General features: G+C 38.2%; 1 protein-coding gene across 2 annotated transcripts in view; it reads left to right on the top strand.

Annotated features, from left to right (window-relative positions):
• Positions 1-16,202, top strand: part of tanc1b (tetratricopeptide repeat, ankyrin repeat and coiled-coil containing 1b) — a 211,132-nt gene that overhangs the window by 96,262 nt on the left and 98,668 nt on the right. For both annotated transcript variants that reach the window (XM_062069966.1, XM_062069967.1), the window contains exon 4: positions 7,462-7,566. In XM_062069966.1, coding sequence (XP_061925950.1) covers positions 7,462-7,566 — 105 coding nt within the window. The remainder of the gene's footprint in view (positions 1-7,461; positions 7,567-16,202) is intronic.

The raw sequence follows: 16,202 nt of genomic DNA, 5'->3' as shown, positions 1-16,202 counted from the left end.
CCTCATGAGCTCCTCTTGCTCAGTTGGATAAATCAGAATAAAACATTTGTCATTTGTTTTCAATGTGGGGGGCAAGGGAGGATGATTTGTCACATCTGGCTCTGAGGTGGAACGCTGTGATGTGATATTTAATACTGTCTCATGAGTAACATCACAATATCCCTTCTCTGACATATCTAATTATGTGGTGTAATTTCCCTGGACATGACAATTGTCAGTCTTGTTGCAGACAGACAAGTCAGTACCTGCAACCTTTCAAAAACCAGATATTACACTGTAATCAGAAACAACCCCTTGGAGTCTTGCCAAATGATCTTTTTAGTTGTGTTTCATTGTGTTATTTAGTTCATTTTAGCTCAACACAGTGTAGTTGGGAACAATAAATTAGTGTGCCCTATTTTACAAAATGTTATTTTTATGATGTTATAACAGTAATGTGTGTCACTAGAGCAGCGGTGTCCAAACTGTAGCTTCCAGGGGCCAATCATAGCGATTGGACGTACAGCAGCACCGTGAGTGAGGACTATAACACAATACCAACTAGGGTTGTCCCGATAACAATATTTTGGTACCGGTATCAAAATGTATTTCGATAAAGGGGACCACAAAAAATGGCATTATTGGCTTAAACATACGTTTCTTATTTCAATCAAAAAACATACCAGAAAACTTCACTTTTAGTAGTAAGTAAGCAAACAGGTTGCAAAGGCCCCTAGTTTTGCTGTTGACGTATGCAGGAATTGATTGATTGAAACTTTTATTAGTAGATTGCACAGTACAGTACATATTCCGTACAATTGACCACTTAATGGTAACACCCGAATAAGTTTTTCAACTTGTTTAAGTCGGGGTCCACGTTAATCAATTCATGGTACAAATATATACTATCAGCATAATACAGTCATCACACAAGTTAATCATCAGAGTATATACATTGAATTATTTACATTATTTACAATCCGGGGGAGAGATGTGGAGGGGGTTGGGGCGGGGGGGTTAGGTTGGGTTGCTATCAGCATATTTCAGTCATCAACAGTTATATCATCTGAGAAATGGACATTGTGACAGTGTAGGTCTCACTTCGTGGGATATATTGTGTAATTTCTCATTGTAATATTTTGTCGAAAATATGAAGAACAAGAGGTAGAAAATTGATTATTAATCTACTTGTTCATTTACTGTTAATATCTGCTTACTTTTTGTTTTAACATTTTCTATCTACACTTCTGGTAAAATGTAATAATCACTTATTCTTCTGTTGTTTGGATACTTTACATTAGCTTTGGATGATACCACAAACTTGGGTATCGATCCGATACCGAGTAGTTACAGGATCATACATTGGTCATATTCAAAGTCCTCATGTGTCCAGGGATTTATTTTTTGAGTCTATAAGAATAATGAAAAAATCTCGATGTAATTATTATAGTTTCGACTAGATACAGCTTTTGTATTTGATATCGTTATAATCGATTTCTGTGTACACCAGTAGTCACCAACCTTTTTGAGCCTAAGATCTCTGGCCTCAACCACTACGTGTATGTATGTACTGTATGTATCTGTGACGTGCGGTGAGGTTCATGGCTGGTGAGGCACTGACTTCATCACAGTCAGATTTACAAACATCCATCCATCCATTTTCTACAAAGCTCATACCAGCATTCTTCCCTGCTTGGCACTCAGCATCAAGGGTTGGAATTGGGGGTTAAATCACCAAAAAATATTCCCGGGCGCGGCGCCGCTGCTGCCCACTGCTCCCCTCACCTCCCAGGGGGTGATCAAGGGGATGGGTCAAATACAGAGGACAAATTTCATTACACCTAGTGTGTGTGCGACAATCATTGGTACTTTAACTTAACTTTAACTTTACACATACAAACTGTAGCACACAAAAAAGCACACTTAATAAAAAAAAAAACGTTATTATAGTCTTACCTTTACTTATAAATGAAGTCCATGCGCCGCTGTTGTGCTGGATTAATGCACCCCCGCCGTAAAATGCACCCCCTGACGGGAGTGTTATATCAACTAAAACCCACACTAAAACTTTCCACGTGCAAGATTGAATCTATTTAAAAAAGTTATTTAATAAGAAGCCAAAAAGTGCAAAAACAATAATGTTCGTGTTGGAGGAGTTGTGAATGAATGAAATATGAAATCCGTGCTGCAGTCTGCAGGTGTACCTAATGTTGTGGCCCTGCAGTCATTCACAACTCCTCCAACACGAACATTATTGTTTTTGCACTTTTTGGCTTCTTATTAAATAACTTTTTTAAATAGATTCAATCTTGCACGTGGAAAGTTTAAGTGTGGGCTTTAGTTGATATAACACTCCCGTCAGGGGGTGCATTCTACGGTGGGGATGCATTCTCTACCACCAGGAGGCGGGATTACTGTGAGCCTCAGCCAGTGTGTCTTTTGCAGCCGTTTTATGATTGCTCAGCACAAGAAATACTTACACACATACAGTTGTTGACAAAATACACTGTACATTATGTACCTCAGCTAACTAAACTATGGAAATGTATAATATAGTTCATATAGCAATACGGTCTCACTGCACAGCAGGCCGAGTCCGCAATCCATGTTGAGGCACAACGCAGTGACGTGCCTCAACTGGCTGCTGACCACCGCACCGTCTCTTCTCAGTATTTGAACGGCAAATGTGAAAATTCAGCGATTTTGAATACAAATAATCTAAAACTGGTGAAGTTAAATGGAAAATAACTTTATAGTATAGTCACTGGATACATATAACAATTTAATTATTTTTTTTTCTTTTCACATTTTTTTTCTTTCCATAATGGCACGTGACGCCCCGCCTCACCTGCCTCCACTGACTGCTCGTCACTGGTATGTATGTGTGTATATATATATATATATATATATATATATATATATATATATATATATATATATATATATATATATATATATATATATATATATATATATATATATATATATATATAATGTTGATCCATGACTGTCTTTTTATCCGGGTAGCCTCCCTTTTTCTTTTTCTTATTTTTGTCTCTTCAGGCAAAACTTTTCGTTTCTTTGGTTGTACCATTATAGCAGTATAACGTTGTGTTCAATTCACCTGGGAAGTGGGAAGTGGGAAGTGGGAAGTCGGTGCTGGGAATGGTGTCACAGCCGAGTCCAGTTACAATTGTCAATCAACATATTCTTGTCTCAAAGTGCCACACATTAGAACAATATGCAATAATGAACTTTTATTTGGTTTTATGCAGTCAGACTCAGAGTTTTTGTCTACATCTTAAACTGAATAAATAACCGATAAAACTATACAGTGTTTATAATGTAATGTAATCATAATACATAATAATAATGCAAGTAACCGTTCAAAATTATATAAACTTTTATTTCACATTACTGTAGAATTGTTTACTATTTTACTATTTTGCTCAACAATTGTAATTGGCGAACATGGCTGTCACTCAAATGCCGGTGACGGCAGAGAAAGAAAGAAGAAAACTCCACCTTTTGCGGTTACGTTGTTGCAATAAATAAAACCTCGATGACGATTCGATGTCAGTAAATCGTGCAGCCCTAGTGCAATACATTCCAAATTCAATGTTGTGGAACATCTCTGTCTTACTTTAAACTTTTGAAAATATTACATAAGACCTTTCAATGTGAATGCAATAAAATATATACCAGAACTAAATTGTGTTTATCCTCCTGTCTTTCCATAGGATAATATGTCCTAAAGCCACCTCTAAAAAAGTATGAGATATGTTTGTTATTTTGCGCCTGCATCCTTTGTTAGTCATTGCATAAACTAAATCTGAACTTAAAACATGTGATTCAGATTATTCCAATTGTACACCCTGATGATGTTCCTTGGTGGAATACAGTCAGACTGTGTGTGGTAGAGGTTTTTTACCTCCCCTTCTATGTAGTCTCACTCTAATTGGAGATTCAGTATGTGACTCATGGGGAATGGGATGTGCACGGCCATCCATGGATGAATGGTTAGGTATAGTTAAGGCTATGGGGATCATTAACTGTCACATTTATATTGGAAACCGTGTAGCTTTTTGATGTACTATATAATCCTACTGCAAAATGCTTATAAATGCTGACCAAAGACATGTATTGCCCTTTTTTCTGACTGGCTACATGGTTAACAAGCAAGATGGCAATAGTTCTCTCTCCGGGTGTGCTCAGAGCACTCCTCATTGTGCGTTTCAAGTTGCACATCCATAGATGGCACTGTGCGTCTAACTTCACTTGCTTGAATCCAACACTTTTCATTATGTCCACTCACATGACTGCTGTATTACTTCTTTCGTTACGAACCCCACTGTCTCTGCTCAGCTTCAGGGAGATTGTTTAATGTGATACAGAGGATGCATTTAGGGGGGGTGGGCAGTGACTGCTATTTGTTGTGGTATTAGGAAATAGCTCTCACCGCCCTCCTGCCTTATCTCTGTATTACGTCTTGGGGACGTTCAGGTTTTTTTAAGCTGACTTTTTTTCCCCAGCATATTATTCTCTTTTTTCATTGCTCCTCTTGTGTCTTGACCCAAGATTTTGATGCCTCTTTTCAAAGCTAGTTGCTCAGGAAATGTTTGTTTAATATTTAGTCCAGTGTCCTTCACTGAGTTTCCTTTCTGTGTAAACATACCAAATATATGCCACCACTCGATGAATTAACCTTTTCTTTGATGTAATGTATAAATTAAATGTCTGTTTTATAATAAACTGACACAAACATCCATCCATCCATCCATTTTCTACCGCTGGTCCCTTTTGGGGTAGCAGGGGGTGCTGGTGCCTATCTCAGCTGCATTCGGGTGGAAGGCGGGGTACACCCTGGACAAGTCGCCACCTCATCGCAGGGCCAACACAGATAGACAGACAACATTCACACTCACATTCACACACTAGGGCCAATTTAGTGTTGCCAATCAATATTTATTTATTTATCCCCAGGTGCATGTCTTTGGGGGTGGGAGGAAGCCAGAGTACCCGGAGGTAACCCACGCAGTCACGGGGGAACATGCAAACTCCACACAGAAAGATCCCGAGCCCGGGATTGAACTCGGGACTACTCAGGACCTTCGTATTGTGAGGCACATGCACTAACCCCTGTACCACCGTGCTGCCCTGACACAAACATATCATTTTTAAAAAGGAACAGTTGGTGATAAGAGATGCACTCTATGATTGACTATAGGGATAATAAATCAATAGATTACTGTATTGACCACAAAATAAGACCAAATGCTTTCTGGAGTAAAAAAATCTATTAATCTATTTGGGTCGAGAGCTTTTAACATGAAAACCGCGACCCCGAACAGGACAAGCGGTAGAAAATGGATGGATGGATGGACTAGCAGGTTGCATCAAATGAGTTCTCGCCAAGGTTTTCTTCATTCTGTCACTGCACACACACACCAGTGACCTGCAGCGATGTAGTCTGGAAACGCTGAAACATTTCAAAAACGTTAAGTTAAGAGTAGTTATGATGATAATTTTCAATAAATGAAGCACAGTCATCAACTGTTGAGAAACTGAGAATTATCATATTCTTTTGTATTTGATTTTGAATATTCGATTTTATATATTTTCTTAATCGTTTTTTTCTCTGAGGTTGAAAACCTGATTTATGACTTTGTCTTTGTAATTATTTTACTTAAATCTTCGTAATAGGTATGTAACGATAAACAGTAATAATTGTGACGGTTAGTATTACCGTTTAAAATTAAAAGGGTCTAAAACCTTGATTGATAACAGCAGTTTGATAAAGTCACGGACCGACTAGCGCTAAATGCTAACATGAATAGAGGAGACATTAACGCCTTTGCACATTAAGAAATGACATACCACAAGCTAAACTTATATGAACACATTGCTGTCGGAGCAACTAATCTACTGTATTTAATTGTGCACATCGAGCCTACAGGCGGTGCTACAAAAGCACAATCAATCTGTACTCTGAGGAATATAACAGTTTGTATTTTTACAACTTTATTAACACAGACGAAACTGTCTACAACGGAAAGGTGTGTGTCGTCACATAAACCGGACGTGAAGAAAGTTAACACACCATTTTACTTTTATCAATGAAAAAAATTCTAAAACTTTTGCAAATTAAGATACAAAAAAACATTTCAAACTCAAAAAGAAATATGGATTTTAACAATTCAGAACAATATTTAATGTTTCTTCTGCCAAGAAAATATATTGTTTGTCAATTTATTATAGGTAATATTTGTTTTAAGTAGAACTTGGTTAAAATATTTCAGTGGATGTATGAATAAGTTATGAGCACATTCAACAATACTGCGATTATAAAGATAACCGTGATAATTTTGCTCACAATAACCGTGATTTAAAATTTTCATATCGTTACATCCCGACTTGAAAAAGTGGGGTAGTCTTACATTCAAGGTTGTCTTACATTCAGATCAATATGGTCATTTAGGTTTTTAGAATGGTTATGGAGAATCAGAGAATGTTCACAACTTCGAGATTTTGTGTTTGTGGTCCGCAAAATGAGATGAAAGGACAGGACCTCTGCTGGTAACAAGTAGTGCACATCATTTGCCTACTTCAAGATGCGATTAATCAACAACCAATTCTACAAAATCAACATCATTCATGAAGATCTCATAGTCATTTATTAAACCTACCCCCAGTCACAGTGTTATTGGACACTTTCATTGTGGTCATGTTAACCTTATCTGCTCATGAATGGCACTTCAAATCCCTGCCCTACTGTCCCAGATACAATATTTATTCACACCATAAAACCTCGACTTTAATCTGCTGAAATGTACCCTAGCAGCAATGGGAGGGCATACTTTCATAGCGCAGCTCAAAGATAAGCAAGCGGGAGGGGAGCAGTTTGTTTGTTCTCTCCCATCCCCAACGGTGGCTAATATGCGTCGAATCACTCCCATTTTAAATAAAACATTTGCTAAGAGGCTATTTGCTGTGGTTTCCTGTTGTCGGTTGAATTCCTAGAGCTGGTGTCGCTAGCCACTTTTGGGTTTTGTCAGACAAACCAAAGCGGCTATCTGCACTGGGAGGTGTGTGAGTGTGTGTGTGTCTGTGTGTGCATGTGTGTGTGAGAGTTTATGTTAGTGACAGAGTACAGCCAAGCCAGTCCAACTGAGACACCACCACCTCTCATCCCATCTGGAACATGTTAATTCAGCAATAACCCTCTCTCTCTCTCTCTCTCTCTCTCTCTCTCTCTCTCTCTCTCTCTCTCTCTCTCTCTCTCTCTCTCTCTCTCTCTCTCTCTCTCTCTCTCTCTCTCTCTCTCTCTTTCTCTCTCTTTCTCTCTCTATGTTGCCTTCTCTCTCGCTCTCTTGCTCGCCCTCTCTTGTCTTTGCTTCTCTTTTCCCTACCCCGACTGCCCTCTCAATCGCTACCTCGCTTTCTTGCCCTGTACCTCTCTGTCTCTTCCCTTCCTGCTGGCAGGTCCAGTCAGGAAGCCCAAGTATGTGGAGAGTCCTCGTGTCCCTTCTGATGCCATTCTTTCAGCGCTGAGGAAGGGGGGTGACAAGAAGGAGTCCACCCACAATGGTAAGTTTTATTTTGTGTTCATTTCTGTATTCTATGTCTTGGTCTGCTTTGTTCTACTTTGAAATTTGACTTAACAAACATGCACTTTGAACAAATTAGATCACCTAAGGTAATGGTGGTCCTGCAGAATGTCATTGGTGTGTGGTCATGGGTAGGTCTCTTCACTTCCTACTTGAGTGGTCCTCAGCAATGTTTTTCAAGCTTTTTTGAGCCAAGGCACATTTTTTGCGTTGAAAAAATCCGGGAGGCACACCACCAGCAGAAATCATTAAAAAACTAAACTCAGTTGACAGTAAAAAGTTGTTGTCACAATTGTTGGATATGACTTTAAACCATAACCAAGTATGCATCAATATAGCTCTTGTCTCAAAGTAGGTGTACTGTCACCACCTGTCACATCACGCCCTGACTTATTTTGAGTTATTTGGTTTTGCTCCCGTGCATAGTGTTTTAGTTCTTGTCTTGCGCTCATATTTTGGTGTCTTTTTCTCTTTTTTTGATATTTTCTTGTAGCAGTTTCTGGTCTTCCTTTGAGCGATATTTCCCGCATCTACTTTGTTTTAGCAATCAATAATATTTCAGTTGTTTTTATCTGTTTTTGTGGGGACATTGTTGATTGTCATGTCATGTTCGGATGTACTTTGTGGACGCCGTCTTTGCTCCACAGTAAGTCTTTGCTGTCGTCCAGCATTCTGTTTTTGTTTACTTTGTCGCCAGTTCAGTTTTAGTTTTGTTCTGCATAGCCATCCCTAAGCTTTAATGCCTTTTCTTAGGGGCACTCACCTTTTGTTTATTTTTGGTTTATGCATTAGACACCTTTTTACCTGCACACTGCCTCCCACTGTTTCTGACATCTACAAAGCAATTAGCTACCGGCTGCCACCTATTGATATGGAAGAGTATTACACGGTTACTCTGCCGAGCTCTAGACAGCACCGACACTCAACAATGGCACATTATTTGCAGACTATAATTACTGGTTTGCAAAAAATATTTTTAACCCAAATAGGTGAAACTAGATAATCTCCCACGGCACACAGACTGTATCTCACGGCACACTAGTTGAAAAACACTGGTCCACAGAACTACCACGGTGTTGGATCCCTCGATCCCCCTTAAACAAACACCAGGGTGCTGTGTTTATTTGAAAGCGTGTGTTTGCATTAAAAAGGATTTAATTTTCCAGTGTGCTGTGAGAATGCGTTGTCTCACTGAAGCACCATGTGCACTTGGTAATGCAATACACTTCAATAGCACTCATTTCTCAATAAAAGTGCATTCACAAACGCAGTAATAATATTTCTGCATGTCCTCTTGTGCGTTGGCAGCTGTGTGTTAGTGCAATATTTCCTCCGTAAACACAAAGTGCTGTCTTGTTATTTCAACTAACGCAGGCCCACATTGCCCCCATAGGTCGTACGGAGGGTCAGGTGGAGTTATCTACAGTAAATGGCAGTACCAAAAGTGGTTACACATGGCACAGGCACACACAGACACTGATGACCGTTGCATACCAAAGTATGAGGGGTGTGTCTTGACATTCAGCTCAGTTTAGGGCATTGTTTAGGCTCGGAGAGGGCTTTCGGCAGATACGGTTGGCTGGATAAATGTTACCTCATGACAGCTGAGTGGTGTTCGGCGAGAGTTAACTTTTTAACACTCAAGTCATTTACATTGTTTTTAACATGCACTCATTTGTATTAGGTTTAACTTCACTCTCTATGACTTCGAAGTTGGTTCAAAGCACGTTTACAACTTTAAATTAAATGCCCTGTCAATATCTGTGTAATGTAAAAACAGAATACTGAATTTTCATTGATAATATGGTAACAAAAGCTATTTTTGTCTACCCCAGCTGTATGCAGTGGAACATCTAATGACAAGCACAATCCATTCATGACACTGGTCAATAGTCAACCACTGATTTGTTTGCATTTTAGTACAATTACTGCACATAAAATACTGGAAATAGTATCATGGTCAAAAGGTAACCATCATAAAACGTATTAACTGTACAGGTTATGTTTTAGGTTTACATTGCGACGTTCTTAACTGTCTTACAAGTCCAAAAATAGGGTTGTTTCAGAGTTGTAAGTTTTATGTTTAACATCCTTTTAGTTGTCGGGCAAGTCTAAATAAGACACTTTAAGTAATACAAACAACAGTAAGTTAACAACAGCAGCTCATTTTACCAGTCAACTCCAGGTGTCTCACACAGTGACTCTCCTAAAATTTGGATCCATTCAACTGCTTCACCATCAAAAGTATTTGTAAAAAAAATAAAAGTATTATATTAGTATAAGTATAATAATTTTGACAAAGTAATACTAACTGGACATTACAAAATATGTTACCACATATGTCAGAGCAGCCATTTCAGAAACCTTTGTAACCTGTTTTGAAATGGTTATTATGTCATTTATATTACAAATTATATATCGTCAACAACATACATTGCAATATAGATTCCAGGCCAGGGGTCTCAAACTCGCAGCTCGGAAGCCATTTGTGGCCCGCAGGCCCATATTTTGTGGGCCTCTACTTAACTTCATAGTTTAGTGCACAGGTGTCAAACCCAAAGACCGGGGGACAGATCTGGCCCGCCACATCATTTTACATGGCCCGCAAAAGCCTAGAATTAATAAGCCTTAATAAGGTACTTTACTATCTATCTCCATTTTGACAGAAAAAAATACACACACACACACATATATATATATATATATATATATATATATATATATATATATATATATATATATATATATATATATATATATATATATATATATGTATGTATGTATGTATGTATGTATGTATGTATGTATGTATGTATGTATGTATGTATGTATGTATGTATGTATGTATATATATATATATATATATATATATATATATATATATATATATATGTATATTGAAAACTATTCTTAACTATTATCTAATTTAATAATGCAAAAAATAATGTATTATCATACATTCCAATTTGTTTTTGTTAAAATGAAAACAAATACTACTAAAACACTTGCTTGACTTATGATTTCAAAGCATGTTATCCATCAAATTATACACTGTAAAAATGAAAATAGAATTTATAGTAAAATATGACTGTAAAAAAAAAAAATAAGCGTTTTACCATTTCTACATTTACAGTAATACACTGTAAAAACAACAATCGTAGATTTTACGGTAACAAAAAAGCCCTGGCAGCTCAGTCCCCAAATTTTCACGAAAAAAAACTGTGGTAAAATGTTTTGATTACATGAAAAAGCTGGGAAAAAAAACATACTTAATTTTTACAATAAAATTCTGGGGACTGAGCTGCCAGTTTTTATTGCAAAACATACAGATTTTTTTCCTGCAGTGTAAGTAAAAAAATAAAAATAATCAAATGCATAGGCAATTGTGTAAAAATATCATTAAGCAAATCCTTATACATTTATATGCACTGTTACAGTCACTGTTACATAATTGCGATGTGGCCCTCAATTAAAATGAGTTTGACACCCCCGGTTTAGTGTAGTTGTGGCCTGCAGAGGCTGGACAACCAATAGTTGAATATATTATAGCAATCTTGAATCCCATGAGGCAGCACGGTGTCACAGGGGTTAGTGCATGTGCCTCACAATACGAAGGTCCTGAGTAGTCCTGAGTTCAATCCCAGGCTCGGGATCTTTCTGTGTGGAGTTTGCATGTTCTCCCTGTGACTGCGTGGGTTCCCTCCGGGTACTCTGGCTTCCTCCCACCTCCAAAACATGCACCTGGGGATAGGTTGATTGGCAACACTAAATTGGCCCTAGTGTGTGAATGTGAGTGTGAATGTTGTCTGTCTATCTGTGTTGGCCCCGCGACGAGGTGGCGACTTGTCCAGGGTGTACCCCGCCTTCCGCCCGAAATGCAGCTAAGATAGGCACCAGCACCCCCCCGCGACCCGAAAGGGACAAAGCGGTAGAAAATGGATGGATGGATGAATCCTATGATTAAGAATGGTCCAAACACAAAAAATACAGTGAAACAAAGATACTTGGGCACCACAAAGAGCAACTTCATGTAAGCAAGAGGAAGTGTCTCTGACCATCTCTTAGGGAATTCAACAGTGTGAAAATATAAAATGTTTACATAAAATTTTACATGTATAATCACGTGGCCTATCATAGCTTTATGCTCCATAACTGCTGGTAGAAGTAGTTAACACATTTAGTTACAAGGTTAGGAAGTGAATACTAGCCTCACCCCGACTTAACCACTAGTCGTGTAACGGGATTGGGGAGGCATGATGAGCGGATTGTTCTTCTGACAATGATGCAGGAACTCCGAAGACAGCGTGCAGGTAGGACAATGATTTATTAGCATAAATCATACAAAATGAACAACACAAGCAAACACAAGGAGAGCGTGCCGACTGCACACGGGAAGCTAACGGAATAGCAAAACACGGAACGCATAAGGCAAGGATTAGCCCGGGACACACAAGGAACAACGTTAGCAGTTGCATAAAGCAAACAAAAGCACCAGACTGAGTGACGGGAAAAGGCAGGAATAAATAGCTTTCTGCTTAGTGCCTGGGAACAGGTGAGCGTCCCGAACACTAATCAGAGGCAGGTGAAAACAATCAGCACCCATGACAACCAAGAAAACACAAAGCAGGGGTGCTGAAACAGAACTTAAACCACAAGTGACTCAAAACCCAAAATACACTATGGTCATAACAAGTGGTCCCCAGGTAAATTGAGTTTAAGACCGCTGTTTTAGTCGGTGTCTGTATATAAATCAAATTATATTTACTTGCAACAGACCCTTTTTATCCCTGTGCCCACTGACCCAAGCAGTTTTATTAATTTAGACTAAATTACCATATTGGTTTTTATCAAACATGTCTGTTCCTAAGGAAAAAAAGAAGGATCTGATTTGCATTGCACTGTAATGATAGACAATTGGGATACTAAACAGCGTTTAAATGATGGATGATGTTGGATTTGTGTTTCTGTCATATACAATACCACATTTAGTAGTATTGTTACTGCATGGTCATTGTTACTACCACATTTAGTAGTATTATTACTGCATGGTCATTGTTACTACCACATTTAGTAGTATTATTACTGCATGGTCATTGTTACTACCACATTTAGTAGTATTATTACTGCATGGTCATTGTTACTACAACATTTAGTAGTATTAGTCATTGTTACTACCACATTTAGTAGTATTGTTACTACACAGTCATTGTTACTACCACATTTAGAAGTATTATTAGTGCACGGTAATTTTTACTACCACATTTAGTAGTATTGTTACTGCATGGTCATTGTTACTACAGTCCTCATTTGTACACTTTTCTATGATTGTCACGTGAAAACATTGGGCAAGGACAAAATACATTCCTTCTTTAAAAGGCAATGTCCTACGCTCATGTATTTAAACTATGTGACACTTACCTAGAAAGTCAGAGTTTGACACTGCAGAGTGTTAAAGTGCAGTGTTGATACTACAAAAGATAAAGTCTTGGGAAATATGTTTAAAGTATGCAGCGTGAGACCAGTATTGACTGAAGGAGAAGTTTTCTGTTTTAAGCTATTAAAAGATTCAAATTGGAATGGAGAATGTCTTCTTGACCTCTTGTCATGCAAAGTGCTTATTGTGTGTCTCCCTTCACTTCCTGCAACACACTGAAGTATGATTACAGCTTGCAATGTAGACTTTGAATGCATTCGTTGCATTGTGTTTGAGTCTGGTCAAGGTTCCAGTTGTTGTTGTTGGAGCAACAGGCCAAGAAAGAAAATGTGTCTGACCTAAAGTAAAGTTGTCCCGCATTGCTGTGTCTTTGAGGGGGGATTGGGTTTCTTGTGTATGTGTGTGAATGCCTTTTTTAATTTTTAGGTATGTGCCTACGAGTGCATTCACGTTAGTTTAAATGGGTGTCTCATTGTTTGGGTACAGGCTTTGCATGGTTTCAGCTGTGCTCTTACGGCTCTGTCTCTGTCAATCATGCTGCTCTCTCTCCAGTGAGACTCGGGCCCTATACTGTGCACCTGTTTCTTCATGCAATGATTGTATCTCAAGATATGGCATTCGAAGAAGCCCTTTACACAAAACTGTTTTACAACAGGAAACAGATCAAATCCATGTCATCTTGGCTGTTTACTATACATGTGCCTGGGCTTCGGCAGGTATGTTATAGCCAAAACACCGTAGGCAGGACATAGTACTGTTGTAGTACCACTTCAACAAAGTGTCATACAGTGTTCTTCCCAGACTTTTACAATGAATTATGCAAAAAAAAATATAGGTACATTCATAAAAATAATGATATATGAATGTAAGTATACACTGCAAAAAGTCAGTGTTCAAAAACAAGAAAAAATAATACAAAAATGAGGGGTATTTTATTTGAACCAAGCAAAATTATCTGCCAATAGAACAAGAACATTTGGCTTGTCAAGACTTTCCAGAACAAGTAAAATTAGCTAACCTCAATGAACCCAAAAATACCTTAAAATAAGTATATTCTCACTAATAACAAGTGCCCTTTTCTTGGTAGAAAAAAAGAGACCTTTTTTCTCCAATATGTTGAAAAATATTCTTAAATTAAGTAAATGTTAGTGCCATTATCTTGACATAATGATATACGCTCGGCATTACATTTCTTGAAACCAGCAAACTTATACTAAAAACTAGTTTATTGTTCTTAATGGAAAGGCAACAAGGCGACCGCTTTTTACTCTTGGGGTCTCCTAGCCGCTCAGGCAAATCATATGGTCTAAAAATGCATTTTTCCATCGACAACATGACATCATCGCGCCAAGTGCGTGCTCTTTCAGTCAATTAGTGCGCATATATACAGCCCGGCCCCCGGCCAAAAATGTTTCAATTGTAATTTTGAGGAATTTATCTGAATGTGCATGAACTATTTCTGTTCAAAATTGTTTATTAGACAGAAAATAAGCAAATATCACCCTTATTTGAGATATTTAATCTTACTTAGATTTCAGTTTTTGCAGTGTAATGCAACTCTACAAAAAAAATTAAAATTAAAATACAACTGATTGTCACACGCACACTTGGTGTGGTGAAATTTCTCCTCTGCATTTGACCCATATCCTCGTTCCACCCCCTGGGAGGTTAGGGGAGCAGTGAGCAGCAGCGGTGGCCGCGTTCAGCAATCATTTTGGTGATTTAACCCCCAATTCCAACCCTTGATGCTGAGTGCCAAGCAGGGAGGTAATGGGTCCCATTTTAATAGTCTTTGGTATGACTCGACCGGGGTTTGAACTCACGACCTACCGATCTCAGGGCGGACACTCTAACCACAAGGCCACTGAGCAGGCAAGCCATTTACTAACCCATATACAACCATTTCCATAACAGTTGTCCAATTAATATCCATTGTTAAATGATCTGTAGAAAGCCACCCCACACCAAAAAGAAAAAAAAAATTATGGATACATTTAACCTTCAGGAATGACAAATAATACAGTATTCAGCAGCACCAATTAATGGACTGCTCCATGTATGGTGTATGGATTTATTGGCAAATCAAAACATTACGACCATAATAGTGCCAACTAGTGTATGGCCCTTTCATAACTGGTTAAGATAGAATTATGACTACTTCAAAAGGCAATTGCAGCTAAGTTTAGTTAAGACAAACTGACAAGTGCAAACTTAATTCAAACCCTGGCATGCATTGATTGAATCAATCAATCAATCAATCAAAGTTTATTTATATAGTCCTAAATCACGAGTGTCTCAAAGGGTTGCACAAGCCACAACGACATCAGATCCCACATCAGGGCAAGAAAAAACTCAACCCAATGGGATACAATGAGAAACTTTGGAGGGGACCACAGATGTGAGGACCACCCCCCTGGTCGACCGGTGCAATGGACGTCGAGTGGATCTAGTTAATAGTGTGAGAGTCCAGTCCATAGTGGATCTAACATAATAGTGTGAGAGTCCAGTCCATAGTGGGGCCAGCGGGGGATCATCTTGAGTGGAGACAAGTCAGAATGCATTGATTGAATCTTGATTTTGTTGTAAAATGTACATCACAACTTTATCCTTTTTCCTGTAATGCAAACTTACTCATTTGTGTTCACCACTGCCTCTCACAGTGTCAAAACAAAGTGATCTTTATTATATTTAATACAGATCTTGAATTCTTTTGGATATTAGTAGTACATGTGGTCAATACATGTGTATTTAAGAAGAAAGTTCATAAAACAAATTGTGAGCTGCTGTAAAGATGCATTTTGGTTGTCTAGTTTGAACACTTACTTCAGTACATGCGATGTTCTGGCAGTCTGTGACCTCTTTTTAGATGCGGTTGACATGATCATTCATATCCTAAATGTAGTATTATATTTTTCTTTTCTTTCGAGAAACTAACCTCTGTGCATCATTTTTATATATGAAACAGCTGTGCAAACCATTTATGGAAGACTGCAGAGTTGACTAATCAAGAGCTATTGTTTTGAGGTCATGGAACTTACAATGAACTTACGTAGACAGCCCTCATACGCACATAGCATTCATCAATGGAATATTTTAATAGCAGCACTGATGAATGGACTGTAATTAATGTTATTGCTGTGGGAATGATTGAATGAATGTCTCGCCAGTTTATTCGTTGGTAT

Source organism: Entelurus aequoreus, linkage group LG14 (genome assembly GCF_033978785.1).
Source record: "Entelurus aequoreus isolate RoL-2023_Sb linkage group LG14, RoL_Eaeq_v1.1, whole genome shotgun sequence".
Lineage (NCBI taxonomy): Eukaryota > Metazoa > Chordata > Actinopteri > Syngnathiformes > Syngnathidae > Entelurus > Entelurus aequoreus.
This window is presented reverse-complemented; position numbering and strand designations above follow the sequence as displayed.